The 17,108-nt window shown below is 32.4% G+C and overlaps 1 protein-coding gene across 1 annotated transcript in view; it reads left to right on the forward strand.

Moving 5' to 3' along the window:
- Nucleotides 1-17,108, forward strand: part of NDUFAF2 (NADH:ubiquinone oxidoreductase complex assembly factor 2) — a 229,071-nt gene that overhangs the window by 116,307 nt on the left and 95,656 nt on the right. Inside the window, exon 2 of the mRNA XM_031965383.1 lies at nucleotides 8,352-8,441. Coding sequence (XP_031821243.1) covers nucleotides 8,352-8,441 — 90 coding nt within the window. The remainder of the gene's footprint in view (nucleotides 1-8,351; nucleotides 8,442-17,108) is intronic.

Raw genomic sequence — 17,108 nt, forward strand, 5'->3', positions numbered from 1 at the left:
CTAAAGAAGGGAAAGGGATCAGTATGTGCCAAAATGTTTGTGGCAGCCCTGTTTGTAGTGGCTAGAAGCTGGAAACTGAGTGGATGACCATCAGTTGGAGAATGGTTGGGGGAAATTGTGGTATATGAATGTTATGGAATATTATTGTTCTGTAAGAAATGACCAGCAGGATGAATACAGAGAGGCTTGGAGAGAATTACATGAACTGATGCTAAGTGAAATGAGCAGAACCAAGAGATCATTATATACGTCAACAACGATACTGTATGAAAATGTAATCTGATGGAAGTGGATTTCTTTGACAAAGAGACCTAATTCAGTTTCAATTGATCAATGATGGACAGAAGCAGCTGCACCCAAAGAAAAAACACTGGGAAATGAATGTAAACTGTTTGCATTTTTGTTTTTCTTCCCGGGTTATTTTTACCTTCTGAATCCAATTCTCCCTGTGCAACAAGAAAATTGTTTGGATCTGCACACACATACATTGTATCTAGGATATACCAGGACATATTCAACATATATAGGACTGCTTGTCATCTAGGGGAGGGGGGTGGAGGGTGGGAGGGAAAAATAAGAACAGAAGTGAGTACAAGGACTAATGTTGTAACAAAATTACCCTGGTATGCATTCTGTCAATAAAAAGTTATTATAATAAAAACAAATAATAAATAAAAAAAAATAAACGGACGATATTACAAAGCTGACCCTTGCTTTTGATTGGAAAGTTATACTTCTAACTAAAGAGGACATGTATTGTAAAGACCTTAGTCTTAGAAACTTGGAATTGAATATGTATACCTTCCTAGCATTTTTTAGCTGTGAAAAGATGGGTTGAGTCAGTTAACTTCTTTAAACCTATGTGCTACTCTGTAAATAAAGAATAGTATTTGTCTCCGAGAGAAGATGTAAAGTAGTGGAAGATCTAAACTTCTCCTTGGCAGGGCCAGCCACTTAATCCCTTAGTACCCCAGTCAGCTCTCTAGGACTTAGACAATGTTATATTTTCTATCATGAGGAAATCATTAATTGATTCCCAAACATTAATAACAAAAAAATCTCTTACTTTACCTAACATAGTGATTGTGGTGTTCTGAACATAGTGCTATGTAAATGTATGCTCTTTGGTACACCACCCTCATCCCAAATATAATTGCTTTCTGACTCTGCCTTCCCTCTCATTCCCTACTATTGATACTGGTAAAGTTACTGGGAGGTTTGTTTTGGGTTTTTTTTTTTTTTTTGGTCATTTTTAGGTATTATTACATTTCATCAGATAATAGGATTTTAATAGATAATATGTCAACATGTCTTCTCTCTCCTCCCTAGACTAAAGATAAATAAGGCTATACTACATAAATGAAATATGTATATTTCTATGAAATATATTGTTTAATTTCATTAAGAATAATATATCACAAGATGTACCATATACATTTGAGTTGTTATTTTTTAATCAGTCATTTAACAGTATACATTTTAACATTTGCCAATATTTTAGTTCTTACTCATTTTACTAACCTTTTGAATATGGCAGGTGTAAAGGGCCAGAACTTTAGAGAAGTATACTGAAACAAAGATACTTACAACAAGGTGTTAACTAAGTGGAATTGATGAGATGATGGTTCTTTAATATACATATACTTAGAACTTAGCATGGTGATGTAATGGTTCTCTAGTTGACACATAGTGTGCTGTAATGATGTGTAATGATGTAATGATGAATGATCATACCAAGGTATTTAAGGGCTGAGAAGTACTGGAAATGAGACATTCCATTTTTGACAATCCTCCTGGTGACTCTCCTGCCTCCTGCACTCCTCCATTGAGATCAAGACTGGGTCAGACTGTGCCCGACATAAATTGTAAAGGAGAAGACTGTGAAGGAGACAGTAAAGACTCTATTCCTGACTATTCTCGTGATGTCTATCTTGCTGAGACCAAGGCCCATCTGAAGGACCTCCAGAAAGTTAGCCTGAACATTATAGGCAAGCACTAAATTTTTGTGAGGCTATTTGTATCAATTGATCAGTAATTTCATAAATAGCCATAGTTTGAAATTATGAAATGAAATTGAAGATTGTTTCCTAATTCAGAAATACTGAAGTTGTCCAAATCTCTATTGCTAATGCAATTTTCCACCGCATTTCTTTTTTTTTCCTACACGTATACTTCTGTTTCCCTTTACCCCTTTACCTTTCTACCTTTAGATCATCAGATTATATTCTGAGAGTAAAAATAAACATAACATTGTATTTATGCATGCCACAGTACATATGAAGTTTGCTGATTTTGGAGTATAAAGAATATTGTTTCTTTTTATGCCAGTAGTTTACCAGACTTGAATTTGTTTGCTTTTGTTAGCTAACTTCACTGCAAAATGGAAGATTTTAATTATAGTAATTAAATTTCCTCTTATTGTAAAAGAGTCTTTTTAAAACCAGGATTTTCCATGCCATCTATCTTAAAGCCTATTTAATTTGGACAAAAAGTTTTCAGCTCCTTTGGAATGAACAATTAAGACATATTAAAATGCATCTGTCATGATTCAAACAGAAAGTTAAAACAATGTTGCATAACGCTTGTTTCTTGTGATTTCATTTTTAAAGACTTGTATTCTTATTCAGAAATGTGCTTTGTAAATTGGAGATAAGGTTCTCTCTACAAAGGATTATAGAATGTGTGTTAGGTGAATATATTCTGCTTCCAAAAGCTGATTCTTTGCACATTAATTAAAATTTTAAATAGCTACCTTTATTGCACTTCCACATAGTAGATGCATCTTATTAGTAAGAATTCAAATTATTCTTTCCTCACTCCCCCACCATTTTCTTTTTAGTGCTTAACTGGTATGTATCATATGAAGGTTGTATTTTCTCTAAAAGATCCAGGCATTATCTCTTTGCATTTTGGAGAATGAATGATATCTCTTCATGTGGTACTCAAATTGTTTTCTCTTTTATCTCTTAAGTGAGTACTGAAATATATTCAATTTTTGATTAGCCAAACTAATGGAGGAGAAGGAGGTTATGGATAAGGCCTAATAATAAGTATTTCTTAATCCTTTATGCTTGATTTTGGAATGAAGTCAGAAACCTTTTTTAGCCTTAATTATAAATCTATTTAGAGAAATAGACTGTGACATTTAATTTTTTTTTCTCGCAATAAAGATACTCTTTTATACTTTTAGAAAATGTTTAGAAAATATTCATTACTACCAGTTCAAAAACATTTATTCATCATCTGCATTGGGAAGAGTAAACATACTTATTTAGTACTTTTCTACTGCTTAACTTATATGACTATTTGCATTTATTTTCAACTTTACATTTTACAAACATTCATCTTCTGTCTTTTTAAGGCAAGTAGAGACTTTCTTTGAGAAAACTAATGTATTTTTATTAAACTAGGAAGATTGTGTGATACTTTGTGAATATTAATCTGATATCTGTTTATATATTTGATAACCTTAGTAGCTAAAAGATAAAGGTCACAACCTGAAGCTAATTATGAGAAATATTTTAGAATCACAAAGCAAAATTATGCAGTGGATTCAGATGAAAAAGTTCTCCTTCCCCAACCATTCAAAAAAATTTAGACCATCATGAACCAAAAGGAAAAGAGGAATAGAAAAAGAGTATGCCCATATTTCTCTTGCCTAAGCATCTGATATGATTGGAAAAAATTGAATTGCCTCCAGAAATTTTGGGGGAAAGCATATTGATGCTGATTAGGTGATGATAAAAGAGGTAAATTTAGATCATCAAACCTTTCTATGACTCAAATTTCTTCAAATTAGAAAAGTGGACTACTAAATCTTTATGTATGGAATTCTGGGAAACAGTATGTTAATAAAGTTCAGGTTAAGCTGAACATAAGTGTTTCAGCAAACTGAAGAGGTATGCAAGTATATTGGTAAGCTTACATTAATGGCCTGTAAAAAAACAAAAGTGCCAAATGCAAAGTTAGTGCTTGCATGCCAACAAAACATATGGTAATTGTGTAAAATCACAGAATTTTATGGCTTGGAACATCCAATTTAATCACTATGGGGGAGAGAAAATTGCTCATAATAGATATGGACAAAATGTTAGCTTTAATGTAGGAGGTTCCTTTTTCCAACACAGAGCCAAATTATGGCCTAATTTGTGTTCATTTTATTCTTAGTACTTCAGAGAGACATAGACCTGAAAAGGCAGGGATATGATGAATATGAGTTTAAGTTATTTCCGTGATAATCATGATGGTGATGATGGTAGAGGTGGTGGTAATAGCAGCGCTAACACTTATATAACATATGTTTACAAAGTGATTTACAAATATTATTTGATCTTCACACATCTATAGGTGTTATTATTAGCCTGTTTTATTGATGAGATAATCAAAATGGAATGAGACTTAAGTGACTTACCAGGAATATACAGTTAATAACTGTCTGAGACCAAATTTGAACACAGGTCTTTCATGACTTATCAGGTATTCAACATTCATTCATTCATTCATGTATTCATTCTTTTATCTGTTAGCTTGTTTGCTTATTTATGTTGGTCCACTGTGGCATCTCGCATTTTTATATGTGCCACTTTAACATTTGCAAAGTACTGTCCTCACAGCCATCTTGTGGAGAAAGTAATGCAAATAATGGTGACTATATGAGAAAACTGAAACTCAGGAAGTTTCTGGCATATCCAGGGTAACATACCTAATATTACAGCTGGCATTCAAATTATGTTCTCTCCTGATTCCAGATTTTTCACACTTTCCACTATACCATATTCCACTATGCCCCTTTAAATAAGGGGCAAAATAAAATAGGAATTATAGAATGCAGAATTTTGCAGTGCATTTTGTGTAATGTCTTCTCTATCTTGCCTTTCATTTTACTTACATGAAAAAGAAGTTTCAGAATCTAACAGTACAGAAAAAAATGCTTTTAATAATACATAATACCTTTTACATAAAATATTTCAGAAAGCATTTACATATAGTTATTTGATTACTGTGCTCAGAATAAATTAGGCATCATATAAATGCTGGCTGTTGTTATCTTCTGGGAATTTAAATTGGTCAGTGATTTTCACATGTAAACCATAACATTCTTTTTTTGGACAGCTGTCCCTTTCCTTATCAAAATCATCTTTGTGTCTTCAGAATTTCTTTTCTGAGAGTTTCCCCAACCCTCTCTGTAAAGTGAAGTGATTAACTCCCCTCACTCACTCAGATATTGTCAGCTCTTACCCTTGCCATTTCATTTTTGTTTCCTGTCCTCTTATTCCTTTCTATTCCTTAGACCTGTCAGTTTTACTTTTGTAACATATCTCAAATAAGGCCTCCTTCTCTACTGTGATATTAGCATCACTAAAGCAAGCCCTCATCATATCATGTCTAAAGTATTGAAATAACCTACTGCTGAGTTGGTCTGTTTTAAGTCTTTTCCCAGTACAGTCCATCTTCCATTCAAATGCCAAAGTGATTTACCTAAAGGGCAGGTCTGTCCATGTTACATTTTAGGCTCTCCTAACCTCCTAATAACTTCCAAGATCAAATGTAAAATCTTCTGTTTGGTGGATCTTCAAAGCCCTTCATAATATATATGTGTACACACACACACACACACACACACACACACACACACTCACACACTCCTCTCCAGTCTTTTTATACCTTATAACTTACCACCATATTTTTAAAAGCTTTTTATTTTCAAAACATGCACAGATAATTTTTCAACATTGACCCTTGCATAGCCTTGTTGTTCCAAATTTCCCCCTCCTCTCCACTCCCTCCCCTAGATGACAAGCAATTCAATATTTGTTATAATGTTAAAATATATGTTAAATCCAATATGTGTAAACATATTTATACAATTCTCTTGGCTGCACAAGAAAAATCATATTAAAAAGAAAAATAAATGAGTAAGAAAACAAAAATGCAAAAGCAAACAACCACAAAAAAGAGTGAGAATGTTATGTGTTGTGATCCACATTCAGTTCCCACAGTCCTCTCTCTGGGTGTAGATGGCTGTCTTCATCACAAGATCATTGGAACTGGCATCAATCATCTCATTGTTGGAAAGAGTCAGGTTCATCAGAATTGATCATCATATAATATGATGTTGCTATGTTCAATGATCTCCTTGTTCTGCTTATTTCACTTAGTATCAATTCATATAAGTCTCTTCAGGCTTCTCTAAAATGATCCTCCTGATCGTTTCTTATACAACAATAATATTCCATAACATTCATATACTATAACTTATTCAGCCATTCTCCAACTGATGGGCATCCACTCAGTTTCCAGTTTCTTGCCACCACAAAAAGGGCTGCCATAAACATTTTAACACATGTGGTTCCCTTTCTTTCCTTTAAGATCTCTTTGGGATATAAAACCCAATAGAAACACTTGCTGGATCAGAGGGTATGCACAGTTTGATAACTTTTTTTAGCATAATTCCAAATTGCTCTCCAAAATGGCTGGATCTATTCACAGTTCCACCAACAATGTATTAATATCCCAGTTTTCCCACATCCCCTCCAAAATTTGTCCTTGTCTTTTCCTTCCATCTTAGCCAATCTGAGAGGTGTGTATATCTGTCTTAATTTGCATTTCTCTGATCAATAGTGATTTAAAGCACCTTTTCATATGATTAGAAATGGTTTTAATTTCTTCATCTGAAAATTGTTCATATCCTTTGACCATTTATCAATTGGAAAAAGGCTTGAATTCTTATAAATTTGAGTCAATTCTCTAATTTTAGAAATGAATCCTTTATCAGAACTCTTAAATGTAAAAATGTTTTCCCACTTTATTGCTTTCCTTCTGATCTTGATTGCATTAGTTTTGTTTGTACAAAAACTTTTAAACTTAATATAATCAAAATTATCTATTTGGTGTTCACTTCTGAATTCCAGTTCTTCTTTGGTCACAAATTCCTTCCTTCTCCACAGATCTGGTTGTTGTTCTAATTTGCTTATAATATCACTCTTTATGTCTAAATCATGAACCCATTTTGACCTTAACTTGGTATGTGGTGTTAGGTGATACCACATATTTTTTGATTCAACCTCTTTGCTATTCCACAATCAATATATTTCCTCTTTTAGTTTTGTATGTTTTTATTGGCTGTCCCTCTCTCTCTTTTTTTTTTTTTTTTTCTTTTTTGCATGTGGAACATAGTTATTTCAGGAAGACCCAATGTAGATGAGAGCAGACTCTGAATCCCCGTCTGCCCTTGCCAGCCACGCAAGCCAGTCTCTTTGGTTCCTCACACACTCCCACCACTCAGCAATCTCTGGTCCCTCACGCTTTCCTTACACATTCCTTACACTCCCTCCATGCTCTCCTGCCCGCCACACTTTCTCCCATTCTGTCCCTCTCTTTCTTAAAGGATCTTCTCCTTTGTCTGTTTCCTGAGTTCTTTGGCTTCCTTCAAGTTTCAGTTAAAAACCTACCTTCTTCAGAGAGCCTTTCCCTAATCTCTCTTAATTCCTTTTTTCTGTTGATTATTTCCTATTTATCTTACATATAGTTTGTTTGAACATATTTGATTCCCTTTTATAATCTACAATAGATCATAACTCCCTTGAAAACAAAGACTATCTTTTGCTTTTCTTAGAATCCTCAATTCTGAGCACAGTATTTGACACAAAGTAAGCACTTAACAAACATTTATTGACTACCTGACTAGCTCCCCACCAGTCATTAGCCTGGAAATTCCCCAGAAGATAAAGAGTATCTCTAGCAGGTCAGAAATGAAATTAAAATCCAAAAAGAGAACAAGTGCAAAGACCTCTTTGGAACTGCCATACTGTTGCCCTATTGTAGACATAGATTTAGAGGCCTACAGCACTCCATTCTCAGCTACATTGTGAAGGGCATTGTTATGTAAAGACCATGAATGGGAAGTCATGATAAAAAAATCATACAGAAGGAAACTCAAAATTAATGTTATGTTCATAATATACCTAATAAATTAATGGCATTGGAACAAATTCAGGTTTTGAAAGAAGCATTATGGTAGAACTGTTATGTTTATTATATACAGTACCTGGATTTAGGCAAAAAAATGCTACCAAAATTTTTTATAAATTTTTTTCATTTGTCTATGTGAAGAGGAAAATGGTTTTAAGGAGGAGGGGTTTGCTGATTTTGATATTTGAAACTTCCCCAATTTGTATCCCTACGTCCAGATAAAATCCCTACCCATTCTTTTGATAGTAACTTTTCTTCTTGTGATAGAATCCTAAGTGGTGACATATTAGATGGTAATAATTAATAACATTGTGTTATATGAAAGTATTTCCCAGGGCTGCTGCTTCCTGTTCTAAATATGTTCACCTTCTATTTTGTAGGACAAACAATGCGAGAAAGAAGACTCATAGAAGCAAGAAATATGAAAGAAGTAGACTACACAGAAGGAGATATTCCAACAGAATGGGAAGGTACTTTTTTTCTTGTTTTGTTAACTATGAAACAATAATGGTTTAAACATATGTAACTACAGTCTAATTTGCTCTTTTTCTCTAACCTCCTCATTTTGAGAGGTAAAATTGCTCACTTCAAGCTGAGCTTTTTTTAAAGCATTATTTTTTTTCAAAAGTTTTGTTTAAATGAGATGATTCAGACCAGTTCAAATTGATTAGTGATGAAAAGAGCCATCTGCACAGAGAGAGAGAGAGGATTGGGGGAACTAGTTCACAATGTAGCATTTTCACTCTTCATGTTGTTTGCTTGCATTTTATTTTGATTCTAATTTTTCTGGTTTGATTTGGTTTTCTTGCAAGATAATTGTATAAATATGTATATATATTGAATTTAACACATATTCTACCATATTTAACATATATTGGGCTATTTGCCATCTGGGGGGTAGGAGTTGGGGAAAGGGGAAAATTGGAACATAAGGTTTTGCAAGGGCTAATGTTGAAGAATTGTCCATGCATGTTTTGAAAAATAAAAAGATTTAATAAAGAAAAATAAATAAATAAAAAGAAAAATATTAAATCATTCAAAATCAATTAAAAATTTTTTTTAAAAAGTTTTGTTCATAAGCCTTTTGGTTTGATACCTATAGTCATTTCTAGCTATTTTTATCCCACTGTTAACCCTTCCTTATATTAAAAAAAAAAATCAAATAAACCCATCCTACCCAGTTATATGACCCAGTGACATAATTATTTCACCTCCCTATCTAATCTTACTCGATACCTCATTTGGTACTTCAGATGCTCATGAGTTCTCAAAGGCAATGCCCACATAGCATGAATTCTGACATCCTCTTTGCAATGCCACAATGATTTTGAGTATGATTTTAGTACCAGACTAAGTCTGCTTTTTGAGGACCATCTTAGCTAGGGACAAAGAGTCATATAAATAGTAAAAATGACCATTTAGTAGTGAATATTTTGATAGTGGCAAACCATGAAACACTCAAATAAACAAACAAACAAAACCAGAAAATGGCCTCAATCTTATGTATCCCCCTTCCATTTCTGCAATGACTGTGAAATGATAAAAGGAAGGGAACTGAGGATCTAAATATCAATTTTTAAATCATCTGTACGTTGTTACTTGACTTGATAATCTAAATGTGAGATCCCTGTCCTGACCAAGAGATAAACATACTACTGAAGGAGCTGAATATTGTCAGTCTTGATGTTCTTTTTATAAACAAGATCAAAAGAAACAGAAAAATTAAATTTAAACGAAAAAATAGTTCATATGCACTCCTTGAAAGTTCAAAAAAAAAAAAAAAGGAGTTGAAGAGTTAGTTTTATTTTTCATTTAAGGCAATACAAATTTTCTTTCATGGACGAGTCATTTCATATTGAAGTATTCAAGATTAGTATTGAGAGAAAGAAGATAATTGCAGCTATAATGTGCCAATATTGGTTGCAGAGTATGAAGAGGTAAAGAAAATTACATTAGAAACTTGCTAAGACCATCCAAATTAAATCAAATACATTTAATATTGATGGCTTTAATGAAAAAATGGGAATAGATGAAAATGGTGAGAAAAAATACATATGTGTGTGTGTGTATCCGTGTATTAAAAAACCATAGATACATACACCTATATATAGCTGTATGTAAAAGAAAGGTTGGTTCAGGAAGAAGAAATGATAGGGGACCTGTAGCCCACACCAGAGTTGTATCATGAATGCTTTTTTTGAGGGGGAAAAAACTGATAGGTACTAGATATGGCAAATGCCAAATAGCATGACTAAACATATTTTAATATGTAGGAAAAAATAACTATAATGTAGGAATCATTCCTGAATAAGTTCTATATATTCACGAATGGTTATATCACTGAAGCCAACTTGAAGAATTTTTTATAAATGGTGAGGTCCTCCAAATGTTTCTAATTCTCTTTTTGCTCTGGTTATATCAAGTTGTTTCTTGAATTAAAAGACATACGAGTAACCTTTATGAAATACTTGGCTGATCATCAACACAGGAAAGACCAAGTGAATAGAAAATGTCTGTTGCCTAGATTATGTCCTATGTATTTATTGATAGATGTAAAGTTGTGTATCAGTATTTGTATGCAAGTTGGGCCTGGAATTTAAAAAGAGAGATTGATTTACATAGTCTTATAGGAAATTGCAAAGTTCTTTTAATTTTTTTTACTCCAACAGTCTAAACAGTTTTTACACCAACTAATGTTTCTTTGTGGTTATCAAGGAATTACAAATTAATACTATACATGGGTTATACTATACAATGGAAAGATGCATGATGAATGTGAACAGGTTGTAATAGCTCTCACCATTGAATAACTACAAAGAACAAAAATAATGTTATCCACCTTCACCTCTTTGCAGTATTTGTTAATTATTGATTTATCTTTTCTTCCTAGATATTTTCTTTTCTAAGTTTCCATGATACTCATCTCCTCTGGTTCTTCCCTATCTGTCTTACCATTCTTTAGGTCTCTTTTGCTGCTGCTTCATCCATGTCATTCTACTTATGGTAGGTATCTGCCCTGATTTTAATCTGAGGGTTTCTATTTTTATTCTATACAGTCTTATTATTCTCATCAGTTATCATTGGATTTACTTACCATCTTTGTTCAAGTGATTCGGTTTTGCATCTTTAATCCTCACTTCTCTCATGAGCTAAAGTAACATATCACCTCACACAGTTGTCTCTTAAGTATCTCGAAGTGGATATTCAAAGGTATCTTTTAAAAAAGATCTTATCTTTTCCTTTAAATCATCCTTTTTTATGAAGTTCTGTCTTACTGTTGAGGACAGTATTGAATAATTAAGTAAGCTTTATATGTGAAAGATGTTCATAACTGTAAACTTAACTATAAGTATTCCTGTGTAAGCAAGGAGAATGCAGCATCTTATTGCCATTGTTTAAAGCAGTACATATAAATGTATCTATTCAACATGGGGATGATCCATTGACATAACTTTGGTTCTTTTTTTATTATTACATTATTTAGCTTGATTCACTTCTTGGTGCATGATCATTTCTTTTTCCAGCAACTTTACTACAGTCTACCAAGAACTGGAAGGAAAGAACTTTTAAGTACAGATAGGGTATTAAACTGAACATCTCTGCTTGCTTAATGCATGATATGTCTTATATGTGTTCTTCATCTTCAGTTTAGAATGGGAAGAAGTCAAAACAGGATAAAAAAGCTTGACAGATTTCTAGTTCTTTCTGAACCAGTCTTCATATGATGACTCCTAACTTTTTTGAAATATTACAAATTTCTATAGCATAATATGTATCCATATTCAAATATAGATGAAAGGAATGGATTTTTAAAGTAAAATATAAATGAAGTTAAGATTATGTGAACTAACTTTTCCTAGGGATTATTATAGATGATTTACAATTAACTATTTTAAAATTATTCCAAGTTAAACTAGCCAATTTATTTTTATTAGTTTTTTTTTTAAATCTTTCCTCTTTATTACTGTAATCTTAAGAAACCAACAAATGGGAACACTTGCCTATACAAAGAACAAAAAAAGAAAGGTCCAGATGAAATCAAATCTCTGCTAAATACACCGTTTTTGCATGTATTTCAAATTTAGCATGGTAGTTCTAACAATACCCTACTTGTCTGTCTCCTTTTTGACTTCCTTTTCTTTTCTGTATCTTCATATGATTTATTGATATTCTTTTCTTCTACTTTTTTTAGTCATTGTTATCGTTGTTGCCCAACTCTTTAAAGTAAAACATCTTCCCTTGTGACAGATAATTTCATCAAACAAATCCACACACTGGCCATACTATGATCTCTAGTTAGTCCATCAGCTTTTTTGCCAATAAATGGGAAACATGTTTTATCATAGAACTTGTAGAGAGTTATTATTGGCCATTGCTTTGATCATTTAATATGTAAAATTATTGAATAGTTTTTTTAATTTAAAATTCAATCTTATTTTTTTTTTCAGTTTTAAATTTTCTCCCAGCTCTTCTTCTTCTTCTCACTGAGAAGGCAAGGAGAAGAAACCTATTATATGTATAATCATGAAAAACAAATATCCTTATTAGTCATGTTCCAAAAAATAGAAAACAAAAAGAAAGGAAGGAAAGGAAAAAAGAATATATTCCTCAGTCTGCACTCTGAGACCATCAGTTCTTTGTCTGGAGATAAAAAGTATGTTTCATCATGGATCTTTTGGAATTATGGTTGTTGTGTTGATCAGCTACTAAGTCTTTCACAGTTGATTATCTTATAATATTGTTATTGCATAAATTGTTCTCCTGGTTCACTTTACTTTGTGTCAGCTCAGGCAAATCTTCCCAGGTTTTTTCTGAAACCATCGCCTTCATCATTTCTTGTAGTACAAGATATGTAGATTCATACAGTACTTTTGCATTATATTCATCTATCATATCATAACAATCATAACTTCATGATTTATATATATATATATATATATATATATATATATATATGTTACTTCTGTCATTCCTTAATTGAAATTATTGTTCTTAAGTCTTAAATCATTGTTGTTTTTGTTTACAGTGTCATAGTCATTATATAAAATATTTTCCTAGTTCCCCTCACTTTACTTTGCTGCCTTAAGTTTACCCACTGAGATAGAAATCTCTGTTTTCTCTGAAATCATCCCTCTTGTAATTTCTTGTGACTTAATAATACCTTATGTTCATATTACATTCATAATCTGTTCAGCCCTTCCCTAATTTCTGAGCAGCTACTTTGTTTCCATTTCTTTTTAAAAAAAAAAAAGAAAAAGAAAAAAACATATTTTTATGCATATAGATCCTTTTCTTTTGATCTTTCTGGAGAATAGTCCTAGTATTGAAATTACTGGGTTAAAGTCACAGTTTATTGATTTTTAGGGGCATGACTCCAAAATACTCGCCTTATAATGGTTGAAACAGTTCATAGCCCCACCAGCAATACCTTAGTGTACATATTCTCAAACAGCTCCTTTTTGGTATATTTCTGATGGGTGTAAAATACAACCTCAAAGTTGAGTTTTGCATTGCATTTATCTGTTAGTAAGTTGGAACATTTCTCATAACGTTTTTGATATTTCACTTTTCTTTTGGTTGGAATTGTCTTTTCATATCTTTTGTCTAGCTAGGAAAGATTCTTATATATTTGAATCATTTCCCTTGGAAGTGAGAACTTAGAGAAATTTAGTGCAAATATTTTCCTCTAGTTAACCGTTTTTCTCTTTTAATTTTAAATATGTTGATTTTATTTATGAAAAGAATTTTCAGTTTCATGTAATAAAAATCACCAATTTTATCTTCTGTAGTCTTTTCTATAGCTTACCTGTTGAATTCTCGACTATCTATAGTTATGTAACTTTCACAATTATTTTGTTTGTGTTTCTGACTCTCTGTTCTCTTTTGTGCCTTACCTTTTATACCTGTACACATACACATACACACAAATCCATGCACACATATATACACTCATATATATTCTATGATGCCTTTTTTCTTTTCTTTACTTTGGTTGGACTTACGGGCAAACAACTCTTTTTTTGGTCTGCCTCTTTCTCCCAAATCTTCCATCCATCTAGAAAAACAAGACAAAACAAAACCCTTGTAACAAATGTAAAGTTAAGCAAGAAAAAAAAATTCTCCATTCTTTCAGGTTTGTCTTTACAGTGTTGTTGTTATTGTTTAAATTATTTTTCTCATTCTGATTGTTTCATTCTACATAGTTTCATATGTCTTCTCCAGTTCCTCTGAAACTGCCCCTTTATTTATTATAGTGAATATTTCATTATATTCATATTCTGCAACTTGTTCTGCCATTCTCAATTAAGAACTTCTTTTCCATTCTTTTGATTCCTTTGGAATATAAGCATAGTCAGGAATTCACTGAATAAAGAGAATGTATAATATACTTCAATGACTTAGGAATCAAGTTCCAATTTGTTTTCCTTGTTATAAATTGTGTCACTCAACCAATTCATGGTTTCAACCAAAAATACATTAATAGTCTATTTTCCCAGTATTCTTCCAACAATTTCATTATCTTTTTTAAAAATTATCTTTGCCATTCCAATGGGTGTAGAGTAGAACTTAAAATATTTCGATTTGTATTTTTCTTCTTATTAATGATGCAATGCTTTTTTTCCATCTAGTTGTTATGATCATCTGCTTTTCTTCTATTGAAAATTGCTTCTTCATACTGTTTAAGCATTGATCTATTGGAGAATACTTCTTGTTCCTATATATTTGAATTAATTCTCCCTATGGATATCTCTTGAATATCAGACATTGACTGCAAAGATTTTTTCTAGTAAATGCCTCAACTTCTAACTTTAACTACATCTCATTGTGCAAAAACTTTTAAAATTAAAATTGCCAATTTTAATCTCTTGTGATCTTTTTTATCCCTTGTTCAAGAATTTTTCCCTTATCCACAGATGTAAAAGATTATTTTCTACTCAATTTGTTTATGATTTGACTTCTTAAATTTAGGATATTTACCCATTTGGCACTTAACAATTTGACATGATCAAAACCTAAATTTTGCCACACACTGCTTTCTGATTTTCTCAATATTTTGTTTAATAGTAAGTTCTTAGCTCGTTAAGTTGGAAGTTTTGGGTTTTATCAAACACAATGCTTCTTTATTTAATCCCTCATGGGTCTTCTGTATCTAATCTTTTCCACTGCTGAGTTTCTCGTGTTAATATTTATCATCTGCTAACCCTCTTAGTTTCTGTTCTGCTAATAAAGAGTCTTCAGACCTGCTTTCTGTTTAGGATCTATGAAATTTGGTTGAAATCTATGAGAAACTCTCACCCAGAGTTTCTTTTCTATTCCTTCAGCTTAACCAGGTTGCTTGAGAAAAAATAGCAATGCCTTTATCTTTTTCTGTCCCCTTCATCTTTAACTGGAGTAACTTTTGATAATTTCTCCATTGAGTATAACTTGCATTGAGATGACAAATTATTACAAGAAAGTAGATTTTCATATTATTATTCTCCATTTATTTCCAATGCACTTTCTGTTCTCAGAGGAGGAATATTTTTTAGCACAGCATAAAACACCTTCATATAACTCTCTCAGAACTACCTCTATAGTATCCAGTCAATTACTCTATTGAAAGGGTTGTTACCCTATCTACTGAGGTTCTTAACCCCGGTATCTGTGAACTTAGATGTTAAAGATACAGAGAAAGAGATCAATGACAGTTAAGTAGCACTAAGAAAAAACTTTCCATATAATTGGTTTTCTTTATAATTTTATGTATTTTATTTCATGCACTTAAAAACACTTTCAAGTATCTGTAGACAGAGGATTCGTGTTACAAAAATTAAGAATTGGGGCAACTATGTGGCGCAGTGGGTAAGTAAAGCACCAGCCCTAAAGTCAGTTCAAATCTGGTCTCAGGCACTTAACACTTTCTAGCTGTGTGACCCTGTATAAGTCATTTAAGCCCAATTGCCTCAACAACAACAACAAATTAAGAATCCCTACTCAATAATTAACATAATAAAGAATTCCTATTTCTTAAAACAAGTCATTTGAAAAATTGAATACAACTTTTTGAAGAGCCAAATTTAATGTTTATATATGTATGTATTATGTTTTAATGAAAACCTTTGAGTTTTTTATGTCACAACTATTTCCCAATATGCCTTTCTGATATAATCCTCCATTGTTTTTAAGAAAGTAGTTGAGCAAAATCACAAAGTCAGCTAACACAGGAATTATTTCTGACAGCAGCTTCAGTCTTTTGCTCCCCATAGTGACCTATTATTCTACCAAGAGGAACAAGATAGACAAGTAGGTGATGTTAATCATTTACCATTAATCTAATCTTTACTGATTATTATGTTTTTATTATTTCAGTTTCTTTATACAGGTTAATACAATAGATCTAATATTAATTACTCATTATCTCTAGAAGGTTCTTGTTATAATCTATACTTGATACATAGAAAGGGAAAGTGAGCCCCTGAAGAGCTCCTATGAGCCTTCTACTAGAATATTAGTACACTGAATTTTATCGGAATTGTATATTGTCACCTAAAGAGCAAAGAGAGTCTAGCCTAAAAGGAGTGATGGAGAGGAAAGAACAGAATAGAAAGATGAGAGAAGCCTTGCTTCAAGTAGCCCTCTAGGTGGGATGCGGAGACTTTCCAAATAGGAGTAATCACCAAAAAGAGGATAACTCATTTAGGGACTACCTTGCTTTGAGCAGTTGAATGGGGCCTGGCAAAGCTGAGGCAGCACCTGAAAGCTCTTAACCATCATTTTCTCATTTCTAAAACTTATAGTTTGTTATCTAAAATATGTTGTTGTTTTTAAATCAGTAAGTAGACACTTTACCAAATAAAGCTCCTTGAGGTCAGGGACTGGTTGTATAAGTTCTGGCATATGGTAGGTATTTTTTAAAATCAAAAATGGCCACAGATATTAGTGAAGGAGCCCCATTAAGGTCTTGAATTACTGTCTCTTACCAACATTTATTCTAAGTAGCAGTTATAATAGTTTCTTATTCTAAAAGAACAGTAATCTGTAAAATTTACAGTATCACATTCTTAGCTACTACCTCAGTCCCATTTTCTGAGAATACTTAGAGGAAAAATGCAGATCTTCTCACATTTTATTCCATATATGTTTTGATATTCTACAAG

This window comes from Sarcophilus harrisii, chromosome 1 (assembly GCF_902635505.1).
Source record: "Sarcophilus harrisii chromosome 1, mSarHar1.11, whole genome shotgun sequence".
NCBI lineage: Eukaryota > Metazoa > Chordata > Mammalia > Dasyuromorphia > Dasyuridae > Sarcophilus > Sarcophilus harrisii.